This window comes from Coccinella septempunctata, chromosome 1 (assembly GCF_907165205.1).
Source record: "Coccinella septempunctata chromosome 1, icCocSept1.1, whole genome shotgun sequence".
Lineage (NCBI taxonomy): Eukaryota > Metazoa > Arthropoda > Insecta > Coleoptera > Coccinellidae > Coccinella > Coccinella septempunctata.
The window spans coordinates 48,258,187-48,281,904 of record NC_058189.1 but is presented as its reverse complement, the minus strand read 5'-3'; the positions used below and the strand labels follow the sequence as shown (position 1 = coordinate 48,281,904).

Genomic DNA, 23,718 nt, shown 5'->3' with positions numbered 1-23,718 from the left:
AGTGTCGCCAATCACAATTGAGACAGTTGACTCAGACATCATTGTCACATCCATTTTTCAGTAGGAATAGATGGGAAGTGTAAAGTAAAGTGTAAGTATGTAAATTTTTCAATATAACGCCACTGCCTTAGTGTCGCGCTGGACAGAGAGAAACATCGAATGTGTGTACTACAAAACATTCATTTGTAGCACTGAATGACCATTCTATGTATCTATGTTCTAAGGATTTAAATGAGTTGTGGCTCAAATGGCATTATGAAAACTTATTATGCACATTGAAGGTGTATTATGCATATATGCAGAAACCTCCAGATGACACTAAAACTATAGTTTGAGTGTCATCTGGAGGTTTCTGAGATGTGATTTTTCTTTTTTTCAGAATTCCTTTTATTTTCTGACAACGTCACGATATTTTGTATACCACTCCTCATATTGGTGATTTTCAACTATTTACTGAGTTTGAATTGGATCCTTTTTTTATATTGGGACAAAAAATAGAAGATATTTATGCCTATAACTCCGAAATTACCGGTCGGATTCTCCCCATTAACTAACTTCATTGGGAACCTAAACCTATCCTGGAAAGTTAAAAATCCTAGCCGACTAGATGCAGGAGGACATAGTAAATTGAATTTGACCATGAATTCTTCACCACTTCAACCTAATCGATGAGACCATTTTCGGCTCAGATTTCGAAAATTGCAGACATTTGGGCTAAATGATAACACACTTGTTACTATGATTGAGTGCACAAATAACGTTTTTGTCAAATATGTACATATGTATATAGGACGCAGAACAAGGGCGGATTTAGGGGGGGGGCACGTGCCCCGTGCCCCCGACAGATCTTTCTATACATACTTGAACTCTTAAAAATAAAAGTGAAGTTCATTTCTCACAGTTACTGCTGATTTTTTTGCTCGTCTGCCCGTTGTGCCCCCCCCAGAAAAAAATCCTGGATCCGCCCTTGACGCAGAACATATCATTCATTAGATGAAAAAGAAAATGAATGAGTGATGTAGATATGCAAACAAATTTTTTATTCATTTTTGTTACAACGCTCGAAATATTCACATAATTATATCATCATATTTCGCTGGCCTAATTTCGAATGAATATTTTGAAAATTATTGAATAAAATTGATTGGTTTCCTGCAAATTTTTCATGATAATTTTTGTGGGAAAAATTCAGCGACAAAAGGACAAGTGAAATATTATCAAGCGAGTGTGTAAAAACGAAGCTATCTACAGATATCAGGGGCTAAGTCCCAATCAATTTGTCGACCAGTTTATACACCTGATATCATCGGCGCATTCTCAGAGCCAACGCAGGTTCTCCCTATTATTCAAGAAGGAAATCAAGACACAATTCACCGTGAGTCGTTGCTGGTATAACTGGTACTTACGCTGTCAGAACAAACGGGTGCACCAAGTTTACGATAGTTTTTCAACAGCCGGTCTTGAAATATTGTTGTGTTTTCGGTTAAAATTGTTCAATAATGGCCAACAACAGAGCAACCAAAAGCGGATTTGCAGCAGAAGCTCAAAGAAAGGTGAGTACCGTACCCTTTTCCTCCTCTGTAGCAACAGATGAGTGTCCAGGTGTACTGTGAGACGAGGGACCTTGTGGGAAGCAATAAAATTGAATTTCATAATATTACAAAGTTCATTGGTGATTTCGCCGTTCGAGAAAATGATAAAATCGAAAATGATCGTAAATAAATTTTTATATTCGTGTATTATAATGCAGCATTAGACCATATAGTCAATTCGGTTGGTAACCGGTAACAACTTGGAAGCTGACACATAGCGAGTTAAGCATTCCAAGAAGAGCTTCAGGAAAGTGAGAATGCAGGGCGTTGAGAGAACTCGAACCTTCAGTTCTTGATTGAATATTTTCTGGGTCGAAAATGTTTCGTTCCATAAAGGCGTTAAATTTCCTCCCAGTTACTTACAGGTTTACATGGCATCGATAAAATCTATTTGTTTCTAATTTATTTATTTCATATAAATGAGAACAAAAAATAATTCTATAAATGTTCTTATGTGGAAAAGTTTCAATAGAAAATAGGGAGACCTGAATATAAGTTGGTGTTTATTTCTATAATGACGCAAAATGCAGTTTATTCAATGTGGCTGAGGTTTACTTTGGGGATTTACAGAAAATTCAGCTCTATTTCCATACTATTTGACGTATTCGAAAATGAAAAAAGGAATTTAAAAAAGTAGACGATTATAGAAATAGATACGTTTACTTGAGTTTGTTTCTCTTTGCAATTCTCAAAATAGTTTTGGAAGGAAAAAATTGTCACAATTTATAAAATAATCTGAATAATACCATAATTACCATAGTTTTACCACCTTCCTTCAGTTTTTTTTTATCAGCAATGAAGATTTTCGAGACTGGATATGACTCATTGTCATTAGCTGTGCCAAATATCGAGACGAGCCTTAGTGACTATGACCTTGAAGTGCAGACAAGCACACCGTCTTCAAGTTTGGAGTTCCTTCTCCACCTTGTCCGTCTACATGATATTCGCTAATTAATAGGGGTTCAAAGACGTATCAAATGATCGAAAAAGGCGCTTCTGTTTTCTCATTAATTAGCAATATGGCTTCGTGAAGAAATAATCATTAAAACTTTTTCAGAACCGATATACAAAATTGAGAATGAATAGGAAATAAGCCCTGGAACTTTTAACTTTTTTTTGTCAAAAGTGAAACAATAAGAAATGATGATTTGATGATCAGCATGCAAAATACTAAATCTATGTGTTACTACCATATAGACTTTGTAGTTTCATTGATTAATGACTATAGTCGAGCTTAATCCATGCTGAAAATATTGAGTGAGTAGGTAATATTGTAACAATACCTACATATTGTTTCATGGATATTTTACTAACAAGCAACAGGGTCTTTTAGAAATATTTGCTATATGATTATTCAACAAAACGTGTATATGTGGGAAGTTAATATAATCTTTTTTAATAGATTTGACAGAACACAATTACTATCTCCATCGTATGATAAAACAATTTTTTGCAGCCTCTATTTTATCTTATATCTTTTTGCACCAATTATATTAAGAGAAATTAAATATTCTAGTTGAATTTGTTGAATATTTCGAATAGGTATATCTTTTTGAGTCCTCTTAAGTGGGTTTTGCAACCCACTTTCTTGTCGATTTTGGGTCAACTCTCAAAATAACCGAGAGCCACCCCCAATGTAGTACAAAATTTCCTCGAGGTATCCATTGTATAGGGTATTGAAAGGCAGCTCTTTAACCCTGAGAGCTAACGAAAAATAGATGGCACGTTTTCGACTGATTTTCAAAAGATGCATGATGGCCAAAACCGCATACCTCTATCTTCTTTTGTTTTCAAGTAAAGTAAAATCTCATTTTTCGGCTTTGAATTGGTGCCTTTATTTCGTTTCGGTGATATCGAACGAAAAACAAATGTTACATTTTAAAGACACTATTTATGTAGAATGAAGTGGCGTAGTAAATTTTTTTCTGTCCGCCACTTCAGTGATGTAATGGTAACTTTTATTTTTTTCAAGCATAAACCCTATGTTATTTTTACATGTTCCAGTCCCATATATTTTTCTGATTCAAAATATATAATATTCGTCTTGTCCCTAATTTTTCTTAAAATGAAAAAATTTCAAAAATTAGTTCGGTCTAGTTGGCAGGTCATTTTCATTGAAAATATGATAATGAACTTTTAGCTTCTATGTTGTGTCAGGTTATGAGAGACTTTGAAGATCACTTTCATTCGGGATATTCGAAAAATTGCTCGGAAAATTAGGAAATTACGAGAATTTCTATGACTATACTTCATATTTACCTATACTAGTACCTATACTAGCACTATCACCGAAGTGATATAATAATTCCAGAGTAGCCATTCAATCCCGTCCAATTTTGCCTACCCTGTACCCAGTATGCAGAAGACATTTTTTGTGCCTGGTCATCAAAATAAATAATGAACCAATATAGGATAATATACCAGCTACGATACTAATCAAGATAACGAGTCAAAGGAAATCTTCTTTCTTTCTCCCTGATTAAGTTAATTAGGTTCTATTTCTACTTATTTAATTATGAGATTCTCCAGCGATTCCTAATATAGAAATGATTCATTCCATCATAAGTTATGCCAAATATGAAAACTGGTCGAAGTGGTTGTAACCTTGACTTCAGACATACAGCGAAATTTCCTATTTTTGGAATCTTGTCCTTCTTGTGTGATAAATCGGAAAACTATCTATAATACTGTATGCAACACTGTTAACTCGGAAACATGGATGGAGAAAAGCGGAGTACCAGAGTTCTTTCTAAGTACTCTGGGCCCAATATACTAAGCCAGAAGCCCAGAAAAATAGTATATCTAGTGATCAACGTTTTTTGTAGATGTAAGCTGCTCAACATAATCCTTATTCCAAAATTTTCTTTACCTAAGGACCTTTGTTTCCTTTTCAATGTGATTCTCTGTAGCTGCTTTGTGATGATAATTTATTTCATCCATGTATACAGGGTGTCTGTAAACAAATGCGAAGTACTTAGGGGGATGATACCTAGATGAAAATAAGCTGGGGTATTTCCTATAAATTTTTTTCGAAATCGACCTCCCTTCCAAGATACAGGCTTTGGAAGGCGATGACGAGATGAGAGTTTTTAATTTTTTTCACGGGTTCTGAAAAACAGTGAATCATGAAACTACACATAAAATGAAACACTAAGTAGATGTTACTCACACAATTTTTTAGATCTCACAACTTTATTATTAAGGGTTGAAAATAACAACATGTATTTTAGCGTGAGGTGATCAGAACTGCTGTAAGTTTTTATTTATTCCGAGAAAAGTATCGACTGAGTCGAAATTTTGCAAGAGACTTTTTTTCTTCAGAAATTAATAGGAAACCATATGCGAATTTTATTTTTCCAAAAACCTATTCCACGAAAATAATTTTTAAAGGAAAATCATAAGGTGTTATTATTTCCAATATAATATTAATAATAATAAAGTTATGAGATCTAAAAAAATTGTGTGAGTATCATCTACCTACTTAGTGCTTCATATTAAGTATAATTTTATGACTCAGTGCTTTTTAGAACCCGTAAAAAAAATTAAAAACTGTCAGCTCACCATCGCCTTCCAAAGGCTGTATCTTGGAAGGGAGGTCGATTTCGAAAAAAATTTATAGGAACTACCCCTGCTTATTTTCATCTAGTTATCATTTCCCTAAGTCCTTCGCATTTATTTACAGAGACACCCTATATATGGGAAAATTTTAACATTAGTGAAAACTGCCTCCTGCCTCCAAAATCCGAGCCACAATCTCACATAGGTGAATCATATCGATATTTGGGGGGTTTTTACTGCCTAGTTTCAAAAATTAATCTTCAGTGAAGGTTAACTTTTATATTTCATGATACTGTCAATACGTTTGTTGTATAACACAGCAATCGATATAATTTTTTTTTCGAATTGTAAACACAATGTTTAACTTGACCGAGCACTCGACTCGTACATGGTTCATTAAACTGAAAATTAGCACGTTCTGTGCCAATACCTAACCTCATTTCTTAGGTACAATTTTCAAATACATATTTATATTTCACGTTTCGTACAAATATTCTCGACCATACGTGACTGTTATGACGGAGATGTATTTAATTTTCCACTCGCATTCGGTTGAAGGCCATGTCCAAATCGATAAAACACAGGAACATAGGCATTCCTATAATTCGAGACAGTAGGCCAAAAGCAGGCAATTGTGCCTATTTAAAAGAGGAGGAATGATTCCATTAATATTAATTCGAGAAACTCATTCGTTTGTCTAACAGCATCTGAGGAGATGCAGATCAATTTCAGGTTTTGTTGAATTGAGAAAAATTGAAATAGGAAATATAAAATATACCCATACAAAAAAGTGTATACTGAGCATACAATTGAAGTAAATAAATAGACAAAAATTATTAATTTCATACGCATTCAATCGTCCCTTTTTCGATATTAATCATTCTTATTTGTATTTCTGGAAGGAATGGAATTTCAAATAAAAAAATTAATTTCGCTATTATCACCTACGCCTCAATCTTTCTTCGTTCTGAAGATGCTTGCCACAGAAAAATGGTCACGGTTTGTTTGGAATTTATACCTGATCTAGCAGATCTAATCATTCTTGAATTGAATGTATTGGTTGATTGACATCATGACATCCATGACAACATAAAATAAAAGTGATTTACTTTCAACCATCATGCAATTTTCAGACCTATTGAATTGAATAATCCTAAAGAAGTACAACTATTCTGGTTTTAACAACTGAATTTTTGAATTTCTTAAAACTTTTTAGGGTTTTCACTCCCAATCTCTGGAACAAAATCAATTAAAAAATTAAAATAAGCGATTTGCTCCTGCGTAAATTCTTGCACTAATTTGTCACGAGCAAATCAACTAGAAAAAAATGTTGCCTGACAATGAACTGAAAATAAAGAATTTTGAAATCATAATTTTATATTGTAACGTTTCGTTTTTTTTTTCAGACGAAAATCAATTTTCGAAAATCTTCTGAATTGTATCTTTTATTTGACATTAGTGCAAGAATTTACGCAGGAGCAAATCGTTTATTTCAATTTTTTAATTGATTTTGTTCCAGAGATTGGGAGTGAAAACCCTAAAATTTTCAGGAAATGCAGAATCCTCCCAGAATGAATTTTAATCGATATCTGAATTTTTGAAACATTAAGTGGTAATTTAGAAAATTCAGAACTTCCATGAAAAAACAAAAAAAACAAGGAAAAAGCTCGTTTCAGTTTATTATCATTAATATTTTCTACTATTAAATCAATCACAAAAATAATATACTACCTTGAAAAATTCGTTGTCGCGTTTTGTCATATGTATTGTGAACAAAACTAATAAAATTCTTCCGAACTTTTTCTCTAATTGTTTGAGAATTTGGCATAAAATAGCATATTTTGGATTTTTGTGAAGAATGTTGTCAAAACCATGAGAGCCTCATTTAGAAGACTGTCTTCTACATTCAACTCAATTTCAACAAGGTATCGATTCATCGGTAAGAGTAACAATTTGTCATACTTTCTCTGATGCCTCCAATGAAAAATTTGCGTCAGCATTAATTACAATCAACAGTTGTTACGCAATGAATTCAGTTAATTTTCCTCAAATGACTCATATTTATATCAAGCCTGTGAGAATATTGGTTAAATTAAGTTGGGGTTATATTTCATCTACATAACACAATTTTTTTACTGGAAATCCTATACCTATTACGTTTTTCAATTAATATTACTATCAAATGAATAGTTATTGACGATGAGTTAGAGTAGATGGATAAGATAATCTGACATCGTCTCTTCAGTTTACTTTTTGCAAGTAAATGTCGAAGAAGGAATGAAAAAAATCGTTCATTATAAGGGTTTTTTCCCGGAAACTTCGTGTACCAATATCAATATCCAATACTAGTCTTGGGATAAGTCATACCATGTGTGGGCTCGTTGGAAAGCTCATGGAAAATGGAATCCTATCTTTGTTTTTTTTAAATTAATTATAAATTTTTTCAAGAGACTTTCGTGTTTCTTCTGGTAACCACAAAATTGAAAAAACAACAAAGATTATAGTGGGTTTCCATTTTTCGTGAGTTTTACAACGAGCCCTCACATAGTGGGTACATGTTTCCATTTGAAAGACGGAAGTATATGGGGTTGCGGCATTTTCATTTTGAGTTTTTGTTGATGAAATATCAATTTTATTCCGGAGTTATCCAATGCTTTATACAGGGTCTTTATTCAAATGATTGTAACATCGTAGTGGACGTTAATTTTGAAAGCCTTCGATATACAGGGTGAGTCCTTGACTCGTACAAATATTTTAATAGTAGATTCTTGAGGTCAAAAGAAACACTTTCTGTGTCAACCCAGGAAAAACAAAATTACCTTCAGATAACTGGCTAAATCTGTGACACAACACACAACTCATCTGTGGATCTTTTAAACAGAGTTGTATTCAGCCAAAGTAGGTACCCAATTTTTTCAATTTTTCACAGACTACTAAAGAATACTTTTATTTTACAAAACGTTCACATATTCATAAGATAGCGTCCAACTTAGTTTCAGGACTTGGGTTTTTTGAATTTTTGGTATTTTTATGGTACGTAATGGTCATAATGAGAAGACGTGGGTGAATATCTTGTGTTCGAAGAACATAAACAAAAAACTATATTTCGAAATTGATTTCATTCGATAAAACCGTTTTTGAGGTAGAACTAGAAATAACATTTTTTTAAGGTTTTTCAACAGCTTGTATCTTTTAAACCGATCCGATTCGGCAAAATGCTACAGGATAAAAGTGTTTCCTTTGACCACAAGAATCTAGTGTTTAAATATTTGTACGAGTCAAAAGCTCATCCTGTATAGTTCAAAACCCTTTAGTAAGAAACAGCACAGAATAATTCAAAGACCGTGTACATAGAATTTGATGCAAAAATCGTGTTATATCTGATAATTCTTAACTCAAAGGTTAAATCGACTGAATCAAAAAGTTGAAAATTAAGGGAAGTATACATAGTGAATGACATGAATTATTAAAATTCATGCATATACAAGTGGGTATATACAAAACAACATTAATTTCCAGGCATGCAACAGTCTAGATCTCATCTATTTTATAGTCAAGGGAATCATCTATTATTAATCCATCAATTCTGAGCAAATCCATTCAATCCAACAAAAAAAAATATGTATAAATACAAATCATCATTTTCAGAATGAAAGTAAGATAGTCTCAATGAAATCTATAGTCTTATTGGAATCTAAGTTAATAATGGGGTAGTAAAAGAATAAGATGATCTTTGGAGATCAAAAAAGTATAAATCATTCATTTTATTATTCTTCTATGTTTTAGTCCGATAATATCCAGAATTTTTTTTATCGGTTTCCGAAAAACGCATTCCTAAATGTAACACTACAAGGGAACTATTCAGGAATATTTCAGATTGGAGTACAGGAAATAAAATATTTCGTCATCTTTTCCCAAGATAAAAACGCAAGGTTAGCGTGGTTTTCGGATCATTCGCTATCTCTCAAACTCCATTGATTCTCGTTGTAATGACATCATACATCAAAATAAAATTCGAATGGAAACAGAATATTCTATTATCCATTGAGTCATTCGATTTCACAAGTGATTGATGACACTATGCATGCAAAATTGGTGCGAGTGTAATAGAAATTACCCGGACATTCCATTTCATTTGGGATATGAAGTAGAATTTGGGGAATTGGACACAGTATTCTTCAGCTGGATCATTTTCGTTTAAAAAGTCTGTTACAACTTTTGAAGTCAGCTTCTATTTCATTCACTTATAAGTTAGACCTATTTAGTAAAAAAAAATTTTTTTTTTCTTAATTAAAATTCATTCTCGAGATCGAATTGACCAAAAAATTATAATCGCATTTATTTTTAATTCAGGGCGGATCTGTCGTCTTATTATTAGCGCATGAACTGCGACACGCAGCATTCCAAAAGGCTCTAGAATACAGAAGGAGGAAGCTTTAAAATTAAAGGGACTCTAGGTTTGTTTATGAAACTGACCGTTAACCATTCGGGTCCCTTAACCTACCATTTTTTTCGGTAGAGAACAAATTTGACCACGGATTCTCCAATAGTCGAACTCATTAATGGAGAGAGATCATTCTCAAAATCAAAAACTACAGACTATTAGGCTAAACGATAACGCAGTCCTTTTTAGAAACAAAAGCATTTCCTTCTAAAAGTTTCTCGCCGAAAATTCCCATATTGAGGTTTCTGAGTCCGCGATTTACTCCTATCAGAAAAAATAAGGCTATGCGGATAATCTCTCAGAGCTTTTGCATAGCTTTTCGCTATCACCATAGCTCCTTCAAGTGTATGAAAGGTGTTTTTGAGTGATACGGCTACTTCTTCGTTCTACGTGCAGTGCCTCACCGAACTGATCTAAGGCCTTGTGGCCCATTGGTGTGTCATCCATAACTCTTCAAGGTTGCAGATGAACTTAATATGTTCAACAGTTTCATCAAAGATCCTCTTTGGTTTCATCGGTGTTCCTGAACGAGCGGCACAGGGAGCAACCAGTAAGTCTAAGGTCACAGCATTCCTTTGAAAATGTAAAAAAAATCGTTACTTGTACATACTCGAGCGCGTCAGATTTTCATACAGTTGAATAATCTCGGTGTTGTAGACGTGTTGAGCCATTATCTGACAATCTGACACTAAAGAAAATGAGGAAAATATTGTTCGGTTGTCCAGTTTTCATAACTATGGTACCAGAAGTGAAAGAACTCTATTTGTCCCTAAGCATAAAACAACTAAGTTTGAGAAGTCTCCTTCCTATCAATGTATTAGACTTTATAATCATTTGCCTCATAGTGTTCGATCTCTCGATTCAAGAAATTTTAGAAAAACTGTTAAGAACTTAATGCTGAACAAATGTTATTATACAGTAAATGAATACCTTAATGATGTTATATTGCTTAGCTAATGTAATTTCTATTTTCCACCTTATGACTTGTCCTATACATTGTCCTATACATTATAAATGTCTCAAAGGATCAATAAACGTTATTATTATTATTATTATTTATTATTATTATTTTTTTTTTCCTTCGTGTGAGGGGAAAACCCTTTATGGGCGCCCAGAGGGTCCGCACTCTAGGTAGTGTGAGACTCCGAGATCTTGTTTGACTACTCACTAAAAACCCCTCACACTTTCGACGGAGAAGTTCTTCGTCCGGCCCTTGCAGCGTCCCTTAACAAAAGAGATGAGCTGTAAGTGGCATCTAGAGTTCATGGGATCTGATGATATGCAGTGACCCAAGCAACACCGCCTTCTGCATTCTGTGCGCTAGTATCTCGGCCCAAGATCTGCAGGCCGGAATAATCTTCAATTCTTCCACGTAGTTGGCTCTCATTCCTCCGAGACATCCTATGATCAGTACAACCATCCTGACTTTATGACCCGGGTACATAGTTCCAAGCTCGAAAACAAGATCTTTGTATTTTTGCCTTTTTTGCTCTTCCTTCATCACCATGTTGTTTTCTGCAGGGGATGAGAATTCCACGACGAACAATTCCTTCAGCTCTTTGTCCAAAAGAAGTATGTCTGGCTTTATTGCATTGATCTGCCGTGTTGTTGAGACAGGATGGTTCCAGTATATTCGTGCTTTCTCGTTCTGGACCACCGCTTCAATCTCCAGAGGCACATATGGTAGCACCGGTTCTTTGTCTATCTCATATGCTGCCCTCAGATGGAAGTAGAGAACTCGGAGTGCCGCGTTGTGTCTCTCTATATACCCCGATGGAGCATGGACTCTGCAGGCGGAAAGAATGTGCATAATCGTTTCTTGTTGACTATGGCACGCTCTGCACGTTGTTGGGGTGTCCATTTTCATGATGTTCTTTTTATACCATCTGGTATTTATTACTCCATCCTGACACGCCATCACAAATCCGTCCGTCTCTGACTTAAGGCTAGCCGACTTTAGAAAGGCGAAAGACAATTCTTCCGACAGATCTTGGTCTTTTAAACTCCTGAAAAATATGGAGTGCAGGCTCTTACTCATATGATGTTCGAGTAATGTATTCGACTGAGACTTCCGGATCAGTCTTGCTAGCCTTCTTTGGTCCGCTTGAGTGATCGGTGCTCCAGCACGCTCAGGATCGATCGACACGCCGGTTATACCGAGCTTCTCCAAGGCTCTCTGTGCAGCTCGGAATAGGAAGGCTCCGTGGTTCGCGAGTTCATGCTGAGCTACAAACTTCAGAAGCGGATCTTCACTTCTTAGGACCCTTACTGCTGTTTCCAATGTTTGTTGATGGTGTTGATATTCCAAACATTGCAATCCTCTACCCCCCTGGCTTCGGGGAAGGTATATCCTCTGAATCGAGCTATTTGGGTGAAGGCTACGATTCATGTTCATCGTTTTTCTTGTTGACCTATCAAGATCGAGGAGTTCGTTCACCGTCCAGTTTACCACCCCGAAAGAGTAGGTAAGTGTCGGGATGGCTAGCATATTTGTAGCTGATACTTTGTTCTTCCCTGACAGCTGTGATTTCCAGATGTCTCTCAGCTTCTTCTTGTAGCTGGCTGATAAGGCGTCCTTTATCTGGGTTGTCTCCAGTACTCCCCTCTGTTTCATCCCGAGAAACTTATAAGTTTCTCCGTCTTCCAGACGTCGAAAAGTCATTCCATCTTCCAGTTGGATATCTTCTCCTGGATCTTCAACCCTTCCCCTGCGGAGATGAAAAACAGCACACTTGTCCAAACCAAATGACATTCCCATTGCAGAGGTGTACTCGGAAACGATATTCAATAGTTGCTGTAGTGCGGTCCTGGAGGGAGCGTAGAGTTTCAAGTCGTCCACGTACATAAGATGGGAGATCAGGTGGTTCCTTCTGCCTGGTGTACCGGCCTTGTATCCTATTTTGCTTGCCCTCAGCTCAATTGATAGTGGCATGAGTGTTATGCAGAATAATAACGGGCTTAGCGAATCTCCCTGGAACACTCCTCTTCTGTACCTCACCCATCCCGTATAAACGGTTCGTCCCTCTGCTCGGATGGCAAACTTCGTTTTCCACAACGCAATGATGCTTTCTATCGCATGGATGATGTTAGGGTGGACTTTCAGCATTTTTAATAGCCGTATGATCAGGTCGTACGGCGAGGTGTCAAATGCTTTCGCGTAGTCTAACCATGATGTATGTAGGTCGCGCTTGTAATGTCTGGCGTCTAGGCATACGCTCTTGTCGATCAGCAAGTTGTCCTTGCATCCTTGCACTCCTTTCTTTGCTCCCCTCTGTTCGTAGATACTGTCCCACACTGGTCCAATAACCCTCAGAATTCGATCTTGAATAACACTTGTGAGTATCTTGTACAGTGTATTGAGGCAAGTGATTGGGCGATAGTTCTTGGGTTGCCCCAAGTCCCCTGATTTTGGTATCAGCACTGTCCTACCCTCCACCAACCATGAAGGAATGGGCTCACGGCGAATCAGTTCTGAATACCGTCTGGTCCGGGTGCTGTGAAATCATTCTTGTTCTTAAGGGCTTGTCTAATATCTTCGGCTGATATTTCAGAAAGTTCGTCGTTCTGCTGTAGGGTTTGATCACACATCTGCTGGAATCTGGGAAGTGCTGGAGTATCCCTGGTTTTTGCTGGTTGTTCGTACAGGCTTTTCCAAAACTCTTCGACGTCCTGAGGTGATGGTGGGTTTTGCACCTCTTGCTGTTGAGGTTGAAATAATTTCGATGGTTCTGCGGTGAAGGTGTTGTTATCTTCGATCCATCTTTTTCTCCTTATCAATTTCTTTCGTGCTGCTGCAAGTGATCTTATTTTATCTACAGCTTTCTGCTTCAGTAGATGGACTGTGGGCAAGTTAACGGTACCATGTATAGCACGAAGCTCCTCAATCATCTCCCTCATTCTCTTGCTCGGTTTAGTTTTTCCTTTCATAACATCTATGACACATTGGTACCAAGATGCCTGCTGCCTCATTGATTTTATTTTGATGTCAAGTCGATTTAGCCTTTTCCTATGCTTATTATTATTATTATTCGCAGCTGTACTTTTTGGTGGACATAGTAGATAAGCGGCTGCTCTCACTGCAGCCTCCACCTCTTCCAGAGAACAGGTCTCGTTAAGATTTAACGAGATATTTATTATTATTATTATTATTATTAATCAGGGGGGGTTTTCTTAATCTGACACTTAGAAGATGATAAAAATGCTTTTTTTTGATATTCATCTGCCTGTAACTCTAATCGTTTTTGTATTCATTAAGAAAGTTGTAGATAATAAATTTCTACACAACTTTTGTCTGAAACAATTTTACATACTTTTTACAGGTCAATATAGAATCCCAGTCTAATCTACATTCATCCAATTGTCAAAATGACAATGTATTTCTATGATGACAATTTCGAAATTAGTCACGAAAATTTTAGTGTTTTCTCTGACTGAACCTTAGAATGTACTATTTTCCAACGAATGAATTTTCGCTTCAGCATGTATCGCTAAACACCTCGCATAAATCGCCATATATCTCAAAAACATTTGAACGTAGAGAAAATTGCTTAGGACAAAATTTGTAGAAAATGTTATGCTCTACAACTTTAATAATGAATGCGAAAAACATTTGAAGCCCAGGGGTGGAAATAATTTAAAAAAACTGATTTTTGTGACCTTTATGGCCAATTTTTATTGTTTCGGCTCGCTAAAACTGTCAGATTATATTTTTTCCGTTATTCTTGAATCATTAGCTTCAAAATAAGAAAAAACGCCACCGCGCTCGAGAATGTACACATTTTCGACACGCTTAAATTGTCAGATTAAGAGAATATATACTTTTCAACATGAAATTAACCACATATATCTTAATCTGACACGCTCGAGTATGTACAATGATAGGGGTGATAGCCGCTTCACCTAGTGTTGAGGAGATTTCGGCTCACAATTTTGCTCAAAATATGTCCCCCTCCCTTTAAAAATTGACCTGTTCCGGCTTTTTCTTCGTAAACATCCTTGTCGAGACATAATTGGCCTGGCAAGTTTTTAAATTGTCGCCTCCTGTAACTATGTACTTCAAGGAATATAGCCAGAATATCCTCTCTATTGTCCGACACGTGGATGCAAACGGAACAAAAAGGGAATGAAGACCAGACCACAGATAACAGGGAATGCTACAGTCAGTCTTTAATCGATAAATGAAAGGTGTGTTTTGAACAAAATGATGTACATGCAATGGAATGAGTCAAACGGATGGGCAGGTGTTACGTTGAAAGGCCGTGAAAATGCTTGTCGTTTACAGTGTAAATATGTAGAAGTAGACGGCTTACTAAGCGCCCCACTCGCTAACCGAGGGAAAGAGCAAGAAGGAATATGGAATGTCGAACATGACCTACTTCTTAAGGAATGTTCAATTCAAGAAGATGGGACGAATATGATGAACATCAACGAATGTATCCGTTTGTATCCTTGCGCATTCCCATCTCATTAATTTGATACGATTACTCCCCGGGCTTTACAAACCATGACCTACTTTTTGAGGGCTGGGTCAACCAGCATCCCTTAACGTCTGGAGGGGACGTATTCTGATGAGGTTTTTATTTGCTTGCCCTGATTTTCACAGCTTTATATTCTAAAGCTCCTCGGTTTTTCAGTAATTCATTACGTCGTGTGTAAAAAGTGATTTCAATCGGAGTTTGGTCGAGCATGTTTTTGCATATTTAGTGGAAGCCATTAAACTACTGAAGGAAATTACTAACCGTTCAACATCCATAAAACCTCACGATACTGTTCGAGAATAAGAGATCTCTGAAAACAGGAAGAAACTGGTTTATACTAAAAAATTCAAAACCCTGCATCATTTTTGAAAATCCACACAAGTTCTTCCCTGGAAATGTTGAAGAATATTTCCTCCAAAATAAAATAGATAATAATAATTGGCAGGCTTTCTATAAAGAAAAACAATGGAAATTAATAAAAAACAATTTTCTACCTTTTGCCGCAGTTTTATTTCATTTTCCTTTAATGTACGGGTAGATTCGAGTGACCTTTGCATATTTCTTTGTTTCTTACCATTTATGAGTGAAGGGAAAAACTTATAAGACTGTGTAGCGTCTTTTCAGTTAGTTTAACAATTAATTCCTGTTGAGTTTGCCGTGACCAGAGCGTTTTAATTGACAGGAAAAATTAACGAATTCGGGAGAGTAAAAGCGCGTTTTTTATGACCCTTATACTTTCCAGTGTCCTGTACATGGGTTTCACTTTGTGCATGTGTAATTTTTTTTCTGGATACGTTGGATATTGGGATATTGTGTCATGAAACAAGGTTGTTCACAAATCAAACGACAACATGCACGGATCTCATTCATTTATTTTGTTGTTTCATAGGGTGACTTGGGACAATGCCGAATAGATACAAGCGACGCATTGGCAGCAGGAAATATGCCGATTTTCCGCAGGATATTACGTTATTTCAACAAATAAATCACCAAAGAATGAAAGAAATCAAAGTTCCCTTGTTTTGTTTAGTTTTATTACATTTTTTGAGTTGCAATATATTTACTTTCGGTGTAATAGGGGCTTATCATTTAATTTCCTTACCGAATTTCAACTATGTATATAATCACAAATTCTAATTTTTCAAAACTATACACCGACCCAAGTCACCCATTTCATTTGAGAGTTGAGAAATCAATGGATTTTAACTTGTGTCCCAAGTCTCCCAAATCGGTGGGTGACTTGGGACAAGTATATTTCATTTTTTTTTAAATTGAAATCTGAATTCTGAAGCATGGTATATATCCTAATCAATAGTCTGAATCATTAAGCATATTTGAACCTCTTTCTTACAAAAAAATAGGTCACCGTTTTTGAAATATAACAAGTTGAATTTCAAAATCGTCCCAAGTCACCCGAATCTACGGTAGCTTCAGTTCTAAGTTCCTTATTTGTCAATATAAGAACCGGCGAAGAATAGAACTACAATCTTCTCAAGGACATTCTTCCTAGAACCTGTTCTGTTCATCATCAATTTCCCATTAGGCACAGACATCCATATCTCCTATACGGAGTAGGTACTTCTTAAATTTCCTTATCGCACTCTTAAGATATGGTGGCTTATTTTTCGATCGAGTACTGGCATATGGTCAGCGGCAAAAACCAAACATTTTGCCATGAATGTAATCAGCATGAGTCACAACTATGACATAATCGCTTGCGAAAATTCAGCCCAAGACAAACTCATCGAAGAACCGGTTGTATCGAATAAGGTTATCGTTAAGTTTTTAATGGTTGGCCATAAATGGAGTCAATCTTACGTCTTCGATCTCGTTTATTAATTCCTTCATCGTTACTCACATTTCTTACAGGCTTGTTTCAGAATACTCATTGTTGTTCTAAGCGTATTTGTTTTGTTCTTATTGTCCGAAGTAGGTATTCAATTGTTCGATCTTAAACCGGAAAAGAATGGAATGACCACTCGTACGAGTAGTAGGTATGCGTAAAATCATTCGACTTCGAGAGTAACTGTGCTACTTCATCAGTAATCCGGATTGAAAACTAATTATTCTTCTCAAATTTCCTACTTTTACTGTTAAAATTAATTTGCAAATTGTCCTCAATACGGGAAATTCGTTGGCTGCTAATACCCCCTTAATGAATAAATGTGTATGGTATTATGGGCATTAATATTTAGGCGAATGGGCAATGAAAGAAGTGCAGGCTTGCTCAACGTATTTGAATATGTACATCTACCCAGAGCTCAAATATTAGATTAGAGTATCTGTCGAATTAGAGATGTGCGAATATCTCACTATGTAAATTCAAGATTATTGCAAGGGTTCTGCAAATGGGCACGTCATCTACAAATGAATGCGGGCGGATGCGCCGGCCATGAACTTTAGAATCGCTACAGTTGGAATAACTTTGAACATTGCATAAAGAGAAATCTCCATACCATGTCGATGCCGTTAGAATGATACGCCTTCACCGGCATACTGCTTTAATTTCTTGCCCTAAGCAAAGTGGAAGTCATTTTGTTCATTTTCATATTATTCTATACCTACAATCTTACAATCTGCCTTCGTTCATCCCTTCATACTAATTCTGTCCTTTCGAGATACATCGAAAATGTATGGGCTATTGTCTATTAGATCGGAATTAATTAAAAAAATGTTGGCCTAGGTGTCCAGACCTTTAATAAGTACTTCTATGTGCTTTACGTTACGTGAAATAAAATGTAATTTTATTTTTATTCCAAATTCCAAGCGTCTTTTACTGGAGTTGTCTCCATTTTCCATTATACATATAATATACTCTTGCATGGTTACCTACTCAGCTAAAATGCATTTCAATGGGAAATGATCTTTCAACTGAAAAATCACTTCTACTGAGTAGATAATGAAATGGACTTCTTACAAAAGTATCACGAAATATTAAACATTTGTCGAGTATTTAGACAATAAAACGGTATACTTCAGTATAATGGTATAGTAGGCCTGCCACAATCACGTTTGGAAGGATCAGAAAATTATTCATTTTTTTTTATAGGTTAACGCTAAATACAGCGAAGAATTGGCACATGAAAGTTTAGAATGGATTGCAGTGATCACGGAAAATCCTATCAACACTGCTGGCGACATGGACAACTTTTATGAAGTACTCAAGGATGGACAAGTGCTCTGCAAGTGAGTAATTGATTTAACTAACAGTTTTAATGGTCTACTATCTAACGATCTTATGGAACCGTCGACAAGCAACCGTTTACCCACATACATATGTATTCAACTTCCGCAGGAATTTCTCGATAGTTCACTTTTTCTTCATTATGGGACATTATTCTAACTAAATCTTACTCGTTTTACATAACATATATGTGCTCATCCAACTCATTTTCAAACAAATATTTTTGAAAATATTTCCCTCTCGAAAACTCTCTCTGATAAAAATCATCATTCGTTTCTATTTATAAAAATGTGAAATAGGTTGATTTATGTTTTTGATGAATCGTATTTCGTCATTTTCTAAACTGAGGATTTCTCAAACGAATAACCAGATTGCTTTTTCCAATGTTTTATGCTATTTAGCATACACACACAGCAACACAAATTTGTGTAGAACATTAAATTGGAATTTTCATGCTTAAAAAATTGAAACTAGGACTAAAAATACGAGTGCTCCGAATATGTAGTAGTAGTAACAGCATGAGTAAACCCAACATCTGGAAAAATTCTCACCTTTTCAAATACATACATAACACTCACTCTGTCTGACAGGATTAATCATAAGTTGAAACCAAAAATGGAAAAGTTAACGCTCTGCTGGTAATTTTATTCAAAGCAATAGAAGAGAGTGTACCTTCTCTTTACACTAAGAGTTGCTATCATAATAACCTTCCAATCTGTCTACACGAAAGATGTATTGCGCGATTGACTTTCTAGTTACCTTTTTCGTATAAAATTGCAGTGATGTTATGTCAGAGCCTATCGTTAAATTGAGGATTATTGATGTATATCCTAGGGAAAATCATGTATAGCGGCCCATGATCAATAGCTTCTTCAAGCATATTTTACAAAACAGGCTTGTCTGAGAGCTATATAGTGTTTCCACTTTTGTAAAATCGATTTAGACAATTCATTTTGCAGGGTGTTCCATGATTAAAGGGAAAAACGAAAATTCTGAATAGGGAGGATATCCAGCTCAATTCAAAAATCCCTATTTGGTTATTTTAGGTAGCTCGCTTATTCCGATGTAATAGAGGAGTATTTTCTGAAATTTTCGTTTTATTTTAACTTCTTATGCAATTATCATTCATCCATTCAACGGAACATTTGTCTTTAAGTTTATGCTGTTCACCTCAATGCAACAAAAAAAAAGAAAGTCAAAAATATCAGGACCGGACTGAATGAGGCCTTATTTGAATCAATCTCATTTTCTACTTTTTTAATTATTATTGGTTCTTGGTTCGCATTCAATTCTCATTCTCAGTTGAATCGATGAAAAGTTTCAGAAGTTATATAGTAGAACAAATATTTGAGAAAATTCAGAAAACACTCTGCATACCTGAGGCGGTCGGGCAACAAATACCTTAATGGGGTTTGTTTTTTCATTCCAAATGAAATTTTCATGTACTAATAAATCTGAAAGTAACCCTGATCGCGCTTTATTTAAATTTAACGTAACTATATTATATTCTGTTTTCCATGCTGAAATTAATATGCAACAAATAAAACACCCTATATCGAGACATCACACGATGAACCAAAAATTTTTGAAAACATGTATGAAAAAAATTTAAGTAATCAATTGAAGATGATTTCAGTTTTTTAAATCTTCTACAAAAAATCGTTAGATTCATAAATGGAGTTTATAACACCTTGCTTGTATTAAAATACAAATATAGGGCTCACCAGTCGATCTTGGAATCTGCGGAAACGTAAGGCATTGTTTTCGCTTGAGCGGATAGGTGGCGCTAGTGGGGAAAATGCTCCTGAAGTCTCAAACCGTTTCAAACAAATCTATTCTCAAGTGGGAGAATTCAAAATGTAATAATCCCAAAATCGTTTTGAAATAATACTCTTGATTTTAATTATTCTGATGTTACCTAATCTTCTGCTTGATAATTCACAATTTTGAATCGCTGGTTGTATAACTAATATTTTTTCACTTCAGCCTTATAAACTGTATCAAACCTGGCATGATCAAGAGGATAAATACAAGTGCTATGGCCTTCAAATGTATGGAGAACATAAATGCATTTTTGGATGCGGCAAGAGAATTAGGAGTACCTGCACAGGAAACATTCCAAACAGTCGACCTGTGGGAGAGACAAAATCTCAATTCAGTTGTCATATGTTTGCAGTCCTTGGGAAGAAAAGTAGGTTCACTCAATTTATTCTGAGGTTTTCAAAGTTCTCATTATAAAACTTTTTATAGGCTGGAAACTATGGTAAACCTAGCATTGGACCAAAAGAAGCAGAAAAACAGGAAAGGCAGTGGTCAGAAGAGAAACTCAAAGCAGGTCAAACAATTATTGGCCTACAAATGGGAAGCAACAAAGGTGCCAACCAATCTGGAATCAATTTTGGAAACACCAGACATATGTGAATTTATTAGCATTCCAGTTTATGCAGTAGGGATCTATGAAGAATTTTGTGGATTTTCTTCTTTAAATTATTACATTTCCAAATTCTTCCAGGAGGCGCTATTGACTTAGGATGTAGGAATTACATTTCATTCCATGGTTAAATTTAAGAGACAAACTTTTGAAGATTAGAAGGAAGTTATTTTTGTAATGTTATGATTCGTGATGAAAATGAAGAATATATTTTTTAAATTTATGATAGTAGGGAAACTTTTCCTTGATATATAAATATATAACTTGTTCTCTCATGCTTTATTTTTTCATTTCTCAAAAATACTATGTACATAATTCAATAATAAAAACAATTATAACAACATAATACCTACAAATAAAACTACCATAAATGGTATTCATCTAATTATTCTCCATAGGGATTTCCTCAGTGTCCATCTGAAAAAAATTCAATAACCAATTTTATGAATTGCGAATTAAATTCAACACTACATTTAACAATTTTCAATTTTTTTTTCTCACCTTTTTCAATTGCCTTCTCTTACGTCTTTCAGATGCATAAATTATATATGATTCCAAATTCACATAACCTGGTGGCTTTCTCCTCTCATATTCTTGTGGAACTTCAATGTTCAGCCTTTCTGGTAACATAAAAGGCTTTAACCAAGTAACTAAAGGGGTTTCACCTGATATATAAGGAGCTTCTCTATGATAAAAAATTAATCCATCACAATTCACCTCATTTTGAGAATTGTATTGCCAAATCTCCGATCTTATTGTTTCTATATCAGCTGGATGATCAAATAAAACATTGAATTGATATGTGTCTTTCCCATAGGCACTAAACATTTCAGGAGTTTCTTCATATCGTGATCTAATCCAACACAGCCTGAGTTCAGCCTATAAGAATAGAATTACAAATTTAAGGAAAAAACTGAATGACACCAATATTAGAAGTGAGAAGTTATCATTGAAAATAAAATAAAACGGTATAGAAAAATTAAAGGTGTATAATATAGCTACCCTAAGATAGAATTCAAATATGAAAAGAACTTGTGAAGCTTGGATATAGATGGAATAGGTACATGCAGTATTTAATATTCCTTATAGACTTACCTCACATTCTAGAAACGAAACAGAGTTCCAAACAAGCATATCCAAGATGAAAAAAGTTTTTGTGTTTTCATTCAAAATACAATCTAACACCGTTAAACCCTCTTTTTGTGTTTTTCTTGTACTACCTCCAGGTAAGCTTGATGCAAATTTAAATAATCTGTGACCAAATTTATTGAAGCATTTTGTTTTACCCTGAAAAATTTATAGTCAATCAATAAAATAATTTTATTGATGTGCTTAACATTTTATTGAAATTAGGCTTTTAAATGTTTTTTCTCAATTTCATTCATTATCGTGCATTTATTCTCAATTTCTGTTGACCAGGGGCATGAATTCATAATGTTCATACAGTGTTCTGATAAACTAGCTCAATAAACATAATATGAGCCATAGGTGGTTAGATAATACATACATATCATATAATCATTTCTCAAAAATGAAATAAATGAAAACCCCCATTATCTATGGGGGCATTGTGAAAAACTCAAATTTCACCTATGTGAATAGTTGAACTCATGTTTTGATGAATTTTCTATGAAATCGCACCATCAAGAAACCACTTCATTAATGGGCAAATATCAATGTCAGTTTGATTGAGTAATACCTGTTTACTCTAACTTATTTAAGGCAGAATTGATGAAGAGCCATCCCCATTTCAGTGAATGCTATGGTATAAAAATCACAAGAATAAGTAAGCCTTAACGTTAAGCCTGCCTTAAATAAGTCGGTGCAAACTGCCTTGAGTTCTCTCTTTCTGAATCAATTATGATTCAGAAAGAGAGAAAACTTAAACCTAAGATTTCTTAAAATTGCCCTAAGCTTAGAGACCATATGTACTTCAATTCTTTGGAATCAGAACCAGCTATGTATGTAAAAATTTCACATGGAAATTAGAAATAATCCAAAGGGCAGAGAATGGAGCATTAAAAAATAAAATAAATTACCTTGTGTGATATAACAAGACGTCTCTTCCCCAGTGGACATAGTTTAAACAACCAATTATCTGATAAATCTTCTGGAATTTGTGTGAACCACTCCGACATTGTCATTCGGAATTTGATCTTTTTACGTGGTCGAGCTACGTCCACTTCCATTGCTTCCACATCACACATATCACTTTCATCAGTCTGACAGTCATATTCTTCAAAGAGCTCTGACAAATCTCTTCGTTCGTCAAAAACTAAGGAATGTTTCCTGAAATAATGAATGAATAATACTGGCCAAATTCAGCTTTCAATAACTTACTCTTTGTGTTCATTCAGAAACGTTTCTCTTCTTTGCTGTAAAGTGAGATCCATGGTCTTGTAATTGTTCTTGTAACATTGTGAGTAATTAGACTTCTGCGAATCGCAATCTGTTTTTGTTTCAGAGGGTTCAGGTACTTCAGATGAATCCATGGCAGAAGTGTAGTAGATTTCAAGAGTTATATGTAAAGTCCAATTTTTCTAACTAGTTAACACACAAAAACGGGGTTTACCGACTTATCTCCTCTGTAGACACGCTTGTTGTTTAACTCTGTAATGTGTAATAACTGTGCTTGTTGTATTTGTTGTGAATTTAGTTTTTATTTATTTATTTTGAATAGTACGTCATAGAAAAAAAATCTATTTTCGAGGTTATGCCGGACAACATAGAGTGACAAGATGATTTTTCTGGTCTTCTTGAAATTTCCACTAGAATTTACTTTCATTGCTTTTGCATGCTTTTGAAATTAATATAATTATTACTATACACTTCAGATCAATAAAAACAATTGATCTCAATAATACATATCTCCACTTCATTAATTTCAATCATTTTCAGAACAAAATTCTTTTGCATAGGGGGAAAAGCCTAGTACCAAAATTCCTCTTTGCCCTCTTCAACGGCAGCCCTTGTTTTTTCGGGTTTTTGGGAATAAATTTATTATTTATTCCTTATAAGTTGCCAATAAGAAG

At 35.1% G+C, this 23,718-nt stretch overlaps 2 protein-coding genes across 3 annotated transcripts; one reads left to right on the top strand and one right to left on the bottom strand.

Annotated features, from left to right (window-relative positions):
• Window positions 1-1,358: 1,358 nt before the first annotated feature.
• LOC123316091 (myophilin) lies at window positions 1,359-20,963 on the top strand. The gene is made up of 4 exons (XM_044902069.1): window positions 1,359-1,553; window positions 18,121-18,257; window positions 20,242-20,446; window positions 20,506-20,963. Exons 1-4 carry the CDS (start codon window positions 1,500-1,502, stop codon window positions 20,674-20,676), a joined length of 567 nt encoding a protein of 188 aa, XP_044758004.1. The 5' UTR covers window positions 1,359-1,499; the 3' UTR covers window positions 20,677-20,963.
• On the bottom strand, window positions 20,951-23,359 carry LOC123316083 (snurportin-1). Of its 2 annotated transcripts, XM_044902049.1 has the most exons (6): window positions 23,262-23,358; window positions 23,027-23,209; window positions 22,726-22,975; window positions 21,782-21,973; window positions 21,188-21,565; window positions 20,951-21,103 (listed from the first exon to the last, which is right to left on the bottom strand). In XM_044902049.1, exons 2-6 carry the CDS (start codon window positions 23,176-23,178, stop codon window positions 21,068-21,070), a joined length of 1,008 nt encoding a protein of 335 aa, XP_044757984.1. In that variant the 5' UTR covers window positions 23,179-23,209; window positions 23,262-23,358; the 3' UTR covers window positions 20,951-21,067. The 2 variants fall into 2 exon arrangements, with proteins under 2 accessions (XP_044757984.1, XP_044757992.1); XM_044902057.1 differs by lacking the exon at window positions 20,951-21,103 and having other exon boundaries at window positions 21,195-21,306; window positions 21,404-21,565; window positions 23,027-23,359.
• Between the last annotated feature and the right edge of the window lie 359 nt (window positions 23,360-23,718).